This window comes from Saccostrea cucullata, unplaced genomic scaffold (genome assembly GCF_032062105.1).
Source record: "Saccostrea cucullata isolate Sc308-1 unplaced genomic scaffold, CSIRO_AGI_Scuc_v1 ctg17446, whole genome shotgun sequence".
NCBI lineage: Eukaryota > Metazoa > Mollusca > Bivalvia > Ostreida > Ostreidae > Saccostrea > Saccostrea cuccullata.
The window spans coordinates 1-14,699 of NW_026918934.1; the positions used below are offsets into that span (position 1 = coordinate 1).

The 14,699-nt window shown below is 37.9% G+C and overlaps 2 protein-coding genes across 2 annotated transcripts; one reads left to right on the top strand and one right to left on the bottom strand.

Annotated features, from left to right (window-relative positions):
- The first annotated feature begins 1,576 nt into the window (after window positions 1–1,576).
- LOC134275897 (uncharacterized) lies at window positions 1,577–2,524 on the top strand. Its single transcript, XM_062758180.1, has one exon. It carries the CDS (start codon window positions 1,577–1,579, stop codon window positions 2,522–2,524), a length of 948 nt encoding a protein of 315 aa, XP_062614164.1.
- A 10,789-nt stretch (window positions 2,525–13,313) lies between these two features.
- On the bottom strand, window positions 13,314–14,657 carry LOC134275908 (uncharacterized). Its single transcript, XM_062758188.1, has one exon. The coding sequence runs from the start codon at window positions 14,655–14,657 to the stop codon at window positions 13,314–13,316; it is 1,344 nt and encodes a 447-aa protein (XP_062614172.1).
- Window positions 14,658–14,699: the final 42 nt, after the last annotated feature.

Here is a 14,699-nt window from a genome sequence, read left to right on the forward strand (position 1 = left end):
CGGGAGTAACGGGGAACCAATATTACTGTGATCATTGCGATGTTGGGTACAGGACTGTCACAGAACATCGGACCAAGTGCCCTTATCGATGTCCTTTTTGTTTAGGACACCCCAAATGTCCCAAAGACGGGACCCACATTAAATGTCAGCAATGCCAAGGAATTTTTAAGAACAGGACCTGCTACGAAAATCATTTAAGACCCCATAGTAAGAAGATCACCACCAGTGTATGCAGTTTAATGGGACTATGCGAGAAGTGTCAGTCTTGGATACCTAATAAATTATTTCCTCATCACAAGTGTGGAGGACAGAAACAATGTAAGATTTGTAAGAAAATCGTCGATGCCGATCATCGTTGCTACGTTCAACAGAAGCCCGAGAAGAAGAAGAAGGGGAAATACACCTTACAGTTTTACATTTATTTCGATTTCGAATGCACTCAGGAAACCGGCATCCACATCCCTAATCTGTGTGTGACACACCGCGTCTGTCAACATTGCAGTCACTTACCCATAGAGCAACCCTGTCCTCATTGTCAACACATGGGACCCCGTCAGCACCTATTTAAAGGACCAGAGACCTTAAAGAAGTTCATGGACTGGTTATTACAACCCACAACAGGTACTAAGAATTCCACATTAGTACACGACGAGGCCATCATCATCGCTCATAACTTCAAGGGATACGACGGACAATTCATTTTGAATTACCTGGTGCATTCCGCCCCCCTGAAACCTAACGTCATCATGAACGGCAATAAGATCTTGTACAGTGTACATGGAAATTTGCGGACTGAAATTCATCGACTCGTATAATTTCTTACCGTTTCCTTTGGCCAAGATGCCCTCCGCTTTCGGATTCGACGAATTGAAGAAAGGTTACTTTCCCCACTTTTTTAATACGGAACAGAACCAGAATTACGTGGGGCCTTATCCACCGGCAGCTTTCTACAAACCGGACGAAATGTCTATCAGTGGACGACAGGCTTTTTTCGAATGGTACGAACAACAGACCGGAAAAGTGTTTGATTTCCAGAAAGAGTTTGTAGAGTATTGTATCTCGGACGTCGACATTTTACGACGTTGCTGTGCACAGTTTAGAACCACCCTCAAGAGTTTGGTTAAAGTGGACCCTTTCCAGGAATCCATCACGTTTGCCAGTGCTGCTAATTTAGCCTACCGTCGACAATTCATGCCTAAAGAGACCATTGCCATCATTCCGAACCTGGGGTATCATTATATTGTGAGGAAGGGGACATGAGATACGTGGACGTCTGTTCCTTATACCCTTACGTGTTGAAACACAAACTCTTCCTGTAGGGCATCTCGAGATCATCACAGACGAGTTCCAGGACGAGAGAATTTATTTCGGCCTCATTCATTGTCGGGTCTTACCACCCCGAGGCCTCTATCACCCCGTATTACATTATCGGAGGGGAGGCAAGTTATTATTTCCCTTATGTCGAACGTGTGCCGAACGACAGGATTCTACTTCTCAACATCGATGTCAACACACCGACCAGGAACGTAGTCTCACGGGCACTTGGGTGACGACCGAATTACATAAAGCCTTGGACATGGGATATACCTTAGAGCGAATACACGAAGTGTGGCATTTTAAAGAAAGCAGTCAAGAGTTATTTAAAGAGTACATCAATACCTTCCTCAAGATCAAACAGGAAGCCTCCGGATTTCCCCCCGACTGTAAGACCCCAGAACAACAACAAGAGTACATTCGACAAGTCTTAGACAAAACAGGCATCCTAATGGACATTCTCAGTATCGAGAAGAATCCAGTGAGAAGAACCATCGCTAAACTCTTTTTAAATTGTCTGTGGGGAAAATTTGCTCAACGCTTGTTATTACCCAAAACCAGATATTTGGACGAAGAAGAGGAATTACAGCAACTCTTACAAGGTTCGACTCTCGACATCAAGGGCATGCGACTCTTAGTCAATAAAGAGGATTCCAATGAGGACAAGATGCTGGTGAATTATCAAGACAAACAGGAATTCGTCGAAGAATGTCCCTTTGGAAATGTGGTCCTGGCTTGTTTTACCACAGCCCATGACCGCTTACACCTCTACGAGACTTTACAATCTTTAGGAGATCGGGGCGTTTATTTCGATACGGACAGTATCATTTACCAACATCGGGAGGGAGCTTTTAAACCTACCTTGGGCAATAGTTTAGGAGAATGGACCGACGAATTAGATGGGGATCACATCACCAAATTCATGTCGGCAGGTCCTAAAAATTATGGTTACCGGACCTCCAAAGGAACCGAGACCCTTAAAGTCAAAGGAATCACTCTCAACCATCGAACCTCTCAGATCGTGTCCCTAGAGACTTTAGATCAAATGCTCCAGGGAGAAATAGAGGAAGTCACAGTACCTTATCCCAACAAAATCCAGACGACCCGTGATCATGACGTCGTGAGCAAACCTTTAGAGAAAAAGTATAGAATTGTGTACGATAAGAGACAATTGTTACCCTCTTATAACACTTTACCTTATGGTTATTGATATGTTGATATGTTGACTTTGAATTAAAAATTGAATGTTTTTCTTCTCTATAAAAGGTATTCTTATTCAACATCAAAGATCATTTCTAATCATGGGGAGTCGCGAGCCAGACCAACCCATGCGTTATCCGCAGTATGCTCAGCTCTCAAAGAGAGAAGTTACTTTTGAGCAGGGATGGCCAGAACCTCTCTTAGGAAAAATACCAGACATAGCTCGAGCTGGGTTTTACTACAGGGGAGTGAAAGATAACGCTACCTGTTTTCATTGTGGAATGACTTTAACGAATTGGGATCTTGAGGACAATCCTTATGCAGAACATGCTTATTGGAACCCCAATTGTCCTTACATCAATCAGTATAAAGGACGAAGCTGGGTGATGGGTATATTTGTCAGGTTCTTAGAGAAGCAGGGATATAAACCTTTAATTGAGATCAAACCTCTACTGAACCCGGAACCAGACGTCCAGGCTCGAGGAAAATGTCACATTTGTTTAGACGAGGAATTACAAATCGTTTTTCTACCTTGTGGACACGTATGCTGCTGTGCCTTGTGTGCTCCTTCCTTTCAGTTTTGCCCCATCTGTCGAGCCGAGATTCAACAGTCCAAACGCCTATTTCTGTGTTAACTATAAATAAAGGACAGAACCCAAATTTGGTGTTTTCTAATGTTAAGCAAGCTCCTCAGACCTAGTTTTTTTTTTACCACACTCAGTGATAAAGAATGAGATTTTTGAATTATTCCTAATTAAAAATTCTCTATTGGTTTTCCTCTGCAAGCTAAAAATAATTACACCTGAGAGTCTATATAAAAAGGAGACCCCAAATCCAGAGATCATTTCTGATCTGAGTGAGGGACAGAGCACACCATGGAATTTTTAACCTCTGAGTATCTTTGGAAAATAGAAGAACCAGAAGGGACCTCTGTAAAGGGAGAATGGATGAAAAAACAAAGAGGAATGTATTCAAGATTTCTTTGATAAGAATCCAGGACAAACAGGTCTCAATGAAATCTACCTGTGTAAGAGAATAAAGTTACCTGATCCCATAGGGGACAGCATCCTGGTCTTATTAGGACCCAGACATCCCAAGTATCGGGAATTCAAATGGAAAATCAAATATGTCTTGGGTCACCAAAGAGAGGGACCCGAAAGCACTTGGATTCAAGGGAAATCGATAGAAAAAGCCGGAGATTGTATTAAAGATTATGGCAAGAAAGTGGTCCCAAAAGGACACGACATCAAAGACTGTGCTTGTGAAACACACTATTTGTACATGAGGAGATCGTTCCCCATACAAAAAGAACTGAAGAAAAGTTTTGAATGTTTATTATTATGATGTTATGAATAAACCATAGACATCAAACATTCTGATGTTGTTAGTTATTTCAGGATACACTTCACTGAGATAGAAAAAAAAACAAGACTTGCTTCTTTTTATTTACACTTTTATTGTTCAAATGGATATTTATTTCCATCATATCAACATAAAGGACATCTCCTGTAGGAAGTTTGAAAAAGGTTCGTCACACACTTTTCACAGCAGGGATATTTCATACACTGCCCACATTTCCATTTTCCTTGAGTGTTAGATTCCAAGCAGGAAAGACATTTCTCAATCTTTCTATTTCTTTTCATGAGCTTGGCCCAAGGGGGTGTGATTTTCTCCACTGGATATTTCCACAGGAAATATTTCAGGCACCAATCACAGGCACAATCTTCTAAAGAAGGGGGGTCTTCTATCACCCAGTGTGGTATAGGTTCTCCACATTCACTGCATCCCCAAAACCAACTAACAACTTTTCCCACATGATTGTAGGCGGCGTATTTCCATACCTCTTTCGTCTTCTTATGGCAGTGATGGCATATTTTCTTTTCTTCCTCATACCAATACATAATTCTCCACGCAAAAGACATGATTGCTAAAAAATGAGCGCAGTGAAGTCAAAGCGGCGCTCTATATACTCTAGGTTTGTGATGATGACGTCACAATCACGGACTTGAATCCCTGTCAAGTATTACCTGTGTATTCAGCATAAAAAAAACGTCCCAAAGTCGTACATGAGCAAAAACGTAGGTCCAACTCATTTTTGCACACGAAAAACGTAGGTCCAACTCATTTTTGCACACGACCTTACAAAAGACTATGTAAAGCGGAGCTTGGAGTACCCTTCGCTCATTGTACCCAATTTTGAAAAAGGACACTGAGCAAGTCAGACGTGTTTTCCCAAAGATGCAGTATCGTTGGTATTGTGAGAGTCCCGTCAGTCAGTTTACTGTAAACCAATTATTATACGCGTCATTTTTTATTCGCGACTGACCGCTAGAGAACTAATCCGCGACGATTTATTTCCGCGAACAAGGGATCATATTTTTTTTTATTTCCACAAGTATTTTTTGTATCAAATTAAAATTTTATATCCGCCCATAAACTACGTAAAATGCTACCGTGATTACTGCTTACGCATTATCATAATCAAGACATTCTGTGCATTTCCATTTATGAAATATTATTTCGCATGAAGTAGGTAAAATGTTACTATGAGTATACTTCTTACGTATTATTCACGACGCTCGAACGAAAATCGGGGTAAAAAATCGAGGAGATTAAAGTTGATTTCAAACTCTCAAGTGTAAAAGTTCGTCATGCTAATTGGATAATTGACGCTTTACAAGATCTACGTAGCCATAGGGCAATCATCATCAGAGATGTATTATAAATTGTTTTTTTTTTTTAAAAGTGCTAGTTATCGTAATTAACCAGGCTATCTCGAGGACTAAGATAACACAAGCTGAAATAATTATTGACATTTTAACCATTTTTAGACAAATAGTTTTAGATGAACATTCGTTTATATATCTTTTTTCTGAACATGCTGAATGTTTGCAATTAAATTTCAACTGCTTAAAAAAAACACAAAAGTTCTTCAAGAAAAAGCCATAAGGTTTTCTAAACGTTTGTTATTCGATGCGTGGTCTCAAACGACTTGCGTGACCTAGGCTACTTGACCCGTTTTTATATCGGTATTCAAAAAAGGGCAAATAACTCTAACCGTAACATGGGAAAATGAACAACTGGTTCGCAACGATAAATATCCGCGAGCAGAGGTTACTCGCGGAACTTGCGGATATTTATCGCACGCGTACAATACTTGGTTTATAGTATGTACATGCAAGGAGGGTGGATGAAAACTAAAATAGGAGCCATCATGGATTTCTTTGAACATCATCCAGGCTATTCCCTGGAGAATGCATGGTTGGAAAAAAAAGAGTGAAAATCCCCTGTCCTCTAACAGGATCTAGAGTGAGGGTGAAAATCAACCACCATTATCAGCAATACAAATGGGTTATCTCTAGTCAACATTATATGAAGGATGGCACACCCATCAACATACCCTTCAACATGATTCTGAATGAAAGTCCAGGGTACTTGGACATTGGAGATTATATGAAATATTATTTCAAGATGGTGAAAAAAGGACTGACTTATCCAGATTATGCGTTATAAAAAAATTACGTATATTGTCGCATCCCCTTTTCCCAGATTAAAGACTCGATGGAAAACAAAGGACTTTTGTTGAGCCGAGTGATTGAGGACGATCATCATCATCATCATCAGAGATGTAAATAATTGAATAAAAAATGTTTGTTTGTTTTAAAAAAAAAAAGTGTTGTTATAAATAGAAGGTTCACAGGTCCTTTTTTTTTCTTCTTCTTCTTTTGCTAAGTATCTCATTGAACATGGTATCAGTTTAAACAGGTATAATTTTTACTTCTTCAATTTTAAGGTATAATCCCTTTGACAAAAAAATGATTCAATTTCACATGAACACAGTTCAAAGAAAATATGTGATTGTCTGTCAACATATGTGACTTTAGACTGGCAAATAAGAAAAGTTGCGGTAAAAAAAAAAAGTAACAGGAAAAAGCCATAAACTTTTCTAAAAGGTGCTGTTTTTATTGAGATTGTGCTAGTGGTTACAGAAACTTAAGGACAGGATAGCCTTTTTTCTTTTTTTATTTATTCAGTTTGACAAAAACTACATGTGACACAAGTCATACATATAGTAAACAAATATAAGATTAAGAATGCATTTTGCATGGCTTTCAGTTTCACTCCTGTTTATATGGCTGAGGTTTATATATTATCCCATTATTAATGATTTGCCATAAAAAATGCAAGACTCTAAAGTATCTGTATTTAGCTGTATGCAGTTCACCTATTAAAGCCTGGTAATAAAAAGAAAACTTTAAGAAAAATTAATCTTATTTAATTCAATTTTATATTTTTTTTTAACAAATTCAGGTTTCCTGAACAAAAAAATATCAATCCAGAGATCCACCTTAACCAGCAAAAAGTGTACATTCCAAGGGATGCTCACTTCAACCTAATTTTGAAGGCTAACTTTACATAAGTAATCAAAGTCAAAAATTATTTACACAGCAAAAATGTACATAAATTTCCAAAAATAATTTTTTAAATGTTATATATCCAATTATATATTTAAAAAATTATTTGAATGTATATGTCCTTAATTTAAAATCCCTTTTACAGAGATTCTTCATGAAAATTCATTAGATGGTTAAATTCCATGATGTTAAATAATCTTTGGTAAAAAAAAAGGATGGTGTACAAGTGTTGGATTTAGCCAACATCAATATATTATAGTTTTTTGGATATTCAACCCATAACTTTTACCTGTCTATTGAAACTTTAAAAAAATATGTAAAATTCAGCATTGATAAATTTTAATTTTTGTGCATCTTTTTGATGTAGGCATAAAAGCACTGTTTGGTCAACACAATACATTAAGAACTTGGAAATGGCAAACCTGCATCAAAAACTTTAACCTTTTAACTCAATTTGTAAAAAAAGGTGAAAAAATCTGGAGAATAATGCAACATAGATGTATCATAAAAAATAAATGTTTTATTTTTTAAATTTTTTACAAATTTTTTTACCTGTTCACTGAAAAAAACCAAAATGTTGTCAAATTCAGCTTCTGTGCAAGACTGTAATCTCCTTAAAGTTTATCATGCAAAATCACTAGCTAAAGAATCATAGTTACTTAAAAAACCTGATCAAAAACTTTTTAACCTGTTACTTTTATTTTTTATAAAATGCCATAAATTCATATATCCGAAGCAATCTTTTACCTTGGATCCTGTGTTCCATAATGTATCATCCATCATTCCTCATGCAATTTTAAAGAAAATTGAATAAGGGAAAAAAAAAGACATAACTTTCCAAGTTAATAATTTTTTAAAAAAATAAAACATTAAATTGAGAACATTGAAGCAAGACTGTTTCTAACATCTTAGAAGTATTATGCAACTATTTTTTTTTGTAAATAAACTTTTTTTAAAAGGAATGAAAGTCTTCATCAAAAACTTTAAGGAACTGTTCACTCAAGGGGGTCAACAAAAGTCCTTTTTTTTTCCACCTGTCATGTTAAAAAATCTATAAAATTGAATTAAATTGATAAGATTAATTAATCTTAAAGTTTTCTTGTTTGGTCTTTAATAGGTGAACTGCATCCTTTTAAATACGAAATCTTGAAAAATATTTTTATGTTCAAAATGTAAGTAATGGACTTTATTAAAATCATGTTGAAGGGCAAACTGGGTGTGCCATCCATATAATGCATTCTTAATCTTATATTTGTAACATTATGTATTGCTGATAATGAGTGGTCAAATTTTCAATCAAAAAAAATCCTATCTGAAAACCTTAACAGGGGATTTTCTGTCATTTTTTTGCACAAATGCAATCCTGGAAAACTGGATGATGTACAAAGAAAAGTTTATGGCTTTTCCTGCATGTTTAACTTTCAATATTGCATTTTTTAAACCAAGTAAAACTGCTGCGATAAATATCCGCAAGTTCCTAGGAGTAACCTCTGCTCGCGGATATTTTCGCCGAACCTGTGTTCATTTTGTTATTTGCCCTTTTTTGAATACCGATACCTTAAAATTAAAGAAGTAAAGCCTATACGCCTCGTTTAAACTGATGCAACAAACGTGTAGGTGACCTTTTTTCATAAAACTTTTGTGTTCTAAAAGCAGTTGAAATTTAATTGCATTTATTCAGCATGTTTAAAAAAAAATATAAAAAAATGGCAAATTTTTATTCAATTATTTACATCTAAAAATGGATAATATGTAAAAAATTATCAATCACTTGTGTTATCATTGTCTTTTGTTTTCACAGACGAGTTACAGAGATTCTGGTCAAATTGCGACTGAATTATAGTAATGCCGTCCCAACAATTTATAATAATTGCCCTATGGCTACGTAGATCTTGTAAAGCCAATGAAATCCAATATAGCATGACGAACTTTTACAATTGAGAGTACCATGATCAACTTTAATCTCCTAAATCATGTTTAAGGGATTTTGAAATTTTGATGGGTATATTTGACTGTATTCATATAATTTTAAACTTAAGAAGATAACACAACCCATTTTAAATTGCTGATAAAAAGAATTGTAAAAAATTAAGATAAAACATAAGCAGTAAAAAATAAATTTTTATTTTTGGGCGGATATAAAATTTTAATTTGATACAAAAAATACTTGTGGAAAAAAAAAAAAATATGATTTGTGAAATAACCACGCATTCTCCAGGGAATAGCCTGGATGATGTCAATAAAAAATGACGCTTTTAATAATTGGTACATAAACTGACTGACGGGACTCTCACAATACCAACGATACTGCATCTTTGGGAAAACACGTCTGACTTGCTCAGTGTCCTTTTTCAAAATTGGGTACAATGAGCGGAGGGTACTCCAAGCTCCGCTTTATATAGTCTTTTGTAAGGTCGTGTGCAAAAATGAGTTGGACCTACGTTTTTCGTGTGCAAAAATGAGTTGGACCTACGTTTTTGCTCATGTACGACTTTGGGACGTTTTTTTAATGCTGAATACACAGGTAATAATTGACAGGGATTCAAGTCCGTGATTGTGACGTCATCATCACAAACCTAGAGTATATAGAGCGCCGCTTTGACTTCACTGCGCTCATTTTTTAGCAATCATGTCTTTTGCGTGGAGAATTATGTATTGGTATGAGGAAGAAAAGAAAATATGCCATCACTGCCATAGGAAGACGAAAGATGTATGGAAATACGCCGCCTACAATCATGTGGGAAAAGTTGTTAGTTGGTTTTGGGGATGCAGTGAATGTGGAGAACCTATACCACACTGGGTGATAGAAGACCCCCCCCCCCCTTCTTTAGAAGATTGTGCCTGTGATTGGTGCCTGAAATATTTCCTGTGGAAATATCCGGTGGAGAAAATCACACCCCCTTGGGCCAAGCTCATGAAAAGAAATAGAAAAACTGAGAAATGTCTTTCCTGCTGGGAATTTAACACTCAAGGAAAATGGAATTGTGGGCAGTGTATGAAATATCCCTGCTGTGAAAAGTGTGTGACGAACCTTTTTCAAACTTCCTACAGGAGATGTCCTTTATGTTGATATGATGGAAATAAATATCCATTTGAACAATAAAAGTGTAAATAAAAAGAAGCAAGTCTTGTTTTTTTTCTATCTCAGTGAAGTGTATCCTGAAATAACTAACAACATCAAAATGTTTGATGTCTATGGTTTATTCATAACATCATAATAATAAACATTCAAAACTTTTCTTCAGTTCTTTTTGTATGGGGAACGATCTCCTTATGTACAAATAGTGTGTTTCACAAGCACAGTCTTTTCCTTTTGGGACCACTTTCTTGCCATAATCTTTAATACAATCTCCGGCTTTTTCTATCCATTTCCCTTGAATCCAAGTGCTTTCGGGTCCCTCTCTTTGCTGAGCCAAGACATATTTGATTTTCCATTTGAATTCCCGATACTTGGGATGTCTGGGTCCTAATAAGACCAGGATGCTGTCCCCTATGGGATCAGGTAACTTTATTCTCTTACACAGGTAGATTTCATTGAGACCTGTTTGTCCTGGATTCTTATCAAAGAAATCTTGAATACATTCCTCTTTGTTTTTTCATCCATTCTCCCTTTACAGAGGTCCCTTCTGGTTCTTCTATTTTCCAAAGATACTCAGAGGTTAAAAATTCCACGGTGTGCTCTGTCCCTCACTCAGATCAGAAATGATCTCTGGATTTGGGGTCTCCTTTTTATATAGACTCTCAGGTGTAATTATTTTTAGCTTGCAGAGGAAAACCAATAGAGAATTTTTAATTAAGAATAATTCAAAAATCTCATTCTTTATCACTGAGTGTGGGAAAAAAAAAACTAGGTCTGAGGAGCTTGCTTAACATTAGAAAACACCAAATTTGGGTTCTGTCCTTTATTTATAGTTAACACAGAAATAGGCGTTTGGACTGTTGAATCTCGGCTCGACAGATGGGGCAAAACTGAAAGGAAGGAGCACACAAGGCACAGCAGCATACGTGTCCACAAGGTAGAAAAACGATTTGTAATTCCTCGTCTAAACAAATGTGACATTTTCCTCGAGCCTGGACGTCTGGTTCCGGGTTCAGTAGAGGTTTGATCTCAATTAAAGGTTTATATCCCTGCTTCTCTAAGAACCTGACAAATATACTCATCACCCAGCTTCGTCCTTTATACTGATTGATGTAAGGACAATTGGGGTTCCAATAAGCATGTTCTGCATAAGGATTGTCCTCAAGATCCCAATTCGTTAAAGTCATTCCACAATGAAAACAGGTAGCGTTATCTTTCACTCCCCTGTAGTAAAACCCAGCTCGAGCTATGTCTGGTATTTTTCCTAAGAGAGGTTGTGGCCATCCCTGCTCAAAAGTAACTTCTCTCTTTGAGAGCTGAGCATACTGCGGATAACGCATGGGTTGGTCTGTTGGGAATTCCCCATGATTAGAAATGATCTTTGATGTTGAATAAGAATACCTTTTATAGAGAAGAAAAACAACACACAACTACAAAACATTCAATTTTTAATTCAAAGTCAACATATCAACATATCAATAACCATAAGGTAAAGTGTTATAAGAGGGTAACAATTGTCTCTTATCGTACACAATTCTATACTTTTTCTCTAAAGGTTTGCTCACGACGTCATGATCACGGGTTTTCTGGATTTTGTTTGGATAAGGTACTGTGACTTCCTCTATTTCTCCCTGGAGCATTTGATCTAAAGTCTCTAGGGACACGATCTGAGAGGTTCGATGGTTGAGAGTGATTCCTTTGACTTTAAGGGTCTCGGTTCCTTTGGAGGTCCGGTAACCATAATTTTTAGGACCTGCCGACATGAATTTGGTGATGTGATCCCCATCTAATTCTCGGTCCATTCTCCTAAACTATTGCCCAAGGTAGGTTTAAAAGCTCCCTCCCGATGTTGGTAAATGATACTGTCCGTATCTGTTTGTCCCCGATCTCCTAAAGATTGAATAAAGTCTCGTAGAGGTGTAAGCCATGGGCGGTGGTAAAACAAGCCAGGTTCACATTTCCAAAGGGATACTTCAGAGGTTAAAAATTCCTGTTTGTCTTGAGAAATTCACTGGATTTGGGGTCCTCAGGTGTAATTATTTTTAGCTTGCAGAGGAAAACCTAAGGAATAATTCAAAAATCTCATTCTTTATCACTGAATGTGGTAAAAAAAAACCTTGTAAGAGCTTGCTTAAAATTCCAAATTTGGGTTCTGTCTTTATTTATAGTTAACACAGAAATATTGGACTGTTGGGTAATAACAGATGGGGCAAAACTGAAAGGAAGGAGCACACAAGGCACAGCAGCATACCTGTCCACAAGGTAGAAAAACGATTTGTAATTCCTCGTCTAAACAAATGTGACATTTTCCTCGAGCCTGGACGTCTGGTTCCGGGTTCAGTAGAGGTTTGATCTCAATTAAAGGTTTATATTTAAGAAGACAAATATTCACCCAGCTTCGTCCTTTATACTGATTGATGTAAGGAGGTTCTAATAAGCATGTTCTGCATAAGGATTGTCCTCAAGATCCCAATTCGTTAAAGTCATTCCACAATGAAAACAGGTAGTTTTATCTAAGACTCCCCTGTAGTAAAACCCAGTTGTATGTCTGGTATTTTTCCTAAGAGACTGGCCAGCTCAAAAGTAACTTCTCTCTTTGAGAGCTGAGCATACTGCGGATAACGCATGGGTTGGTCTGGCTCGCGACTCCCCATGATTAGAAATGATCTTTGATGTTGAATAAGAATACCTTTTATAGAGAAGAAAAACAACACACAAAACATTCAATTTTTAATTCAAAGTCAACATATCAACATATCAATAACCATAAGGTAAAGTGTTATTAACAATTGTCTCTTATCGTACACAATTCTATACTTTTTCTCTAAAGGTTTGCTCACGACGTCATGATCACGGGTCGTCTGAATTTTTTGGGAAAGGTACTGTGACTTCCTCTATTTCTCCCTGGAGCATTTTCTAAAGTCTCTAGGGACACTTGTGAGGTTCGATCTGAGAGTGATTCCTTTGACTTTAAGGGTCTCGGTTCCTTTGGAGGTCCGGTAACCATAATTTTAGGACCTGCCGACATGAATTTGGTGATGTGATCCCCATCTAATTCGTCGGTCCATTCTCCTAAACTATTGCCCAAGGTAGGTTTAAAAGCTCCCTCCCGATGTTGGTAAATGATACTGTCCGTATCGAAATAAACGCCCCGATCTCCTAAAGATTGTAAAGTCTCGTAGAGGTGTAAGCGGGCATGGGCGGTGGTAAAACAAGCCAGGATCACATTTCCAAAGGGACATTCTTCGACGAATTCCTGTTTGTCTTGATAATTCACCAGCATCTTGTCCTCATTGGAATCCTCTTTATTGTATGCCCTTGATGTCGAGAGTCGAATCTTGTAAGAGCTGCTGTTCCTCTTCTTCGTCCAAATATCTGGTTTTGGGTAATAACAAGCGTTGAGCAAATTTTCCCCACAGACAATTTAAAAAGAGTTTAGCGATGGTTCTTCTCACTGGATTCTTCTCGATACTGAGAATGTCCATTAGGATGCCTTTTTTGTCTAAGACTTGTCGAATGTAATCTTGTTGTTGTTCTGGGGTCTTACAGTCGGGGGGAAATCCGGAGGCTTCCTGTTTGATCTTGAGGAAGGTATTGATGTACTCTTTAAATAACTCTTGACTGCTTTCTTCAAAATGCCACACTTCGTGTATTCGCTCTAAGGTATATCCCATGTCCAAGGCTTTATGTAATTCGGTCGTCACCCAAGTGCCTGTGAGACTACGTTCCTGGTCGGTGTGTTGACATCGATGTTGAGAAGTAGAATCCTGTCGTTCGGCACACGTTCGACATAAGGGAAATAATAACTTGCCTCCCGTCCGATAAGGTAATACGGGGTGATAGAGGCCTCGGGGTGGTAAGACCCGACAATGAATGAGGCCGAAATAACTTCTCACGTCCTGGAACTCGTCTGTGATGATCTCGGGATGCCCTACAGGAAAAGTCTGTGTTTCAACACGTAAGGGTATAAGGAACAGACGTCCACGTATCTCATGTCCCTTCCTCACAATATAATGATACCCCAGGTTCGGAATGATTGCAATGGTCTCTTTAGGCATGAATTGTCGACGGTAGGCTAAATTAGCAGCACTGGCAAACGTGATGGATTCCTGGAAAGGGTCCACTTTAACCAAACTCTTGAGGGTGGTTCTAAACTGTGCACAGCAACGTCGTAAAATGTCGACGTCCGAGATACAATACTCTACAAACTCTTTCTGGAAATCAAACACTTTTCCGGTCTGTTGTTCGTACCATTCGAAAAAAGCCTGTCGTCCACTGATAGACATTTCGTCCGGTTTGTAGAAAGCTGCCGGTGGATAAGGCCCCACGTAATTCTGGTTCTGTTCCATATTAAAAAAGTGGGGAAAGTAACCTTTCTTCAATTCGTCGAATCCGAAAGCGGAGGGCATCTTGGCCAAAGTAAACGGTAAGAAATTATACGAGTCGATGAATTTCAGTCCGCAAATTTCCATGTACAAGATCTTATTGCCGTTCATGATGACGTTGGGTTTCAGGGGGGCGGAATGCACCAGGTAATTCAAAATGAATTGTCCGTCGTATCCCTTGAAGTTATGAGCGATGATGATGGCCTCGTCGTGTACTAATGTGGAATTCTTAGTACCTGTTGTGGGTTGTAATAACCAGTCCATGAACTTCTTTAAGGTCTCTGGTCCTTTAAATAGGTGCTGACG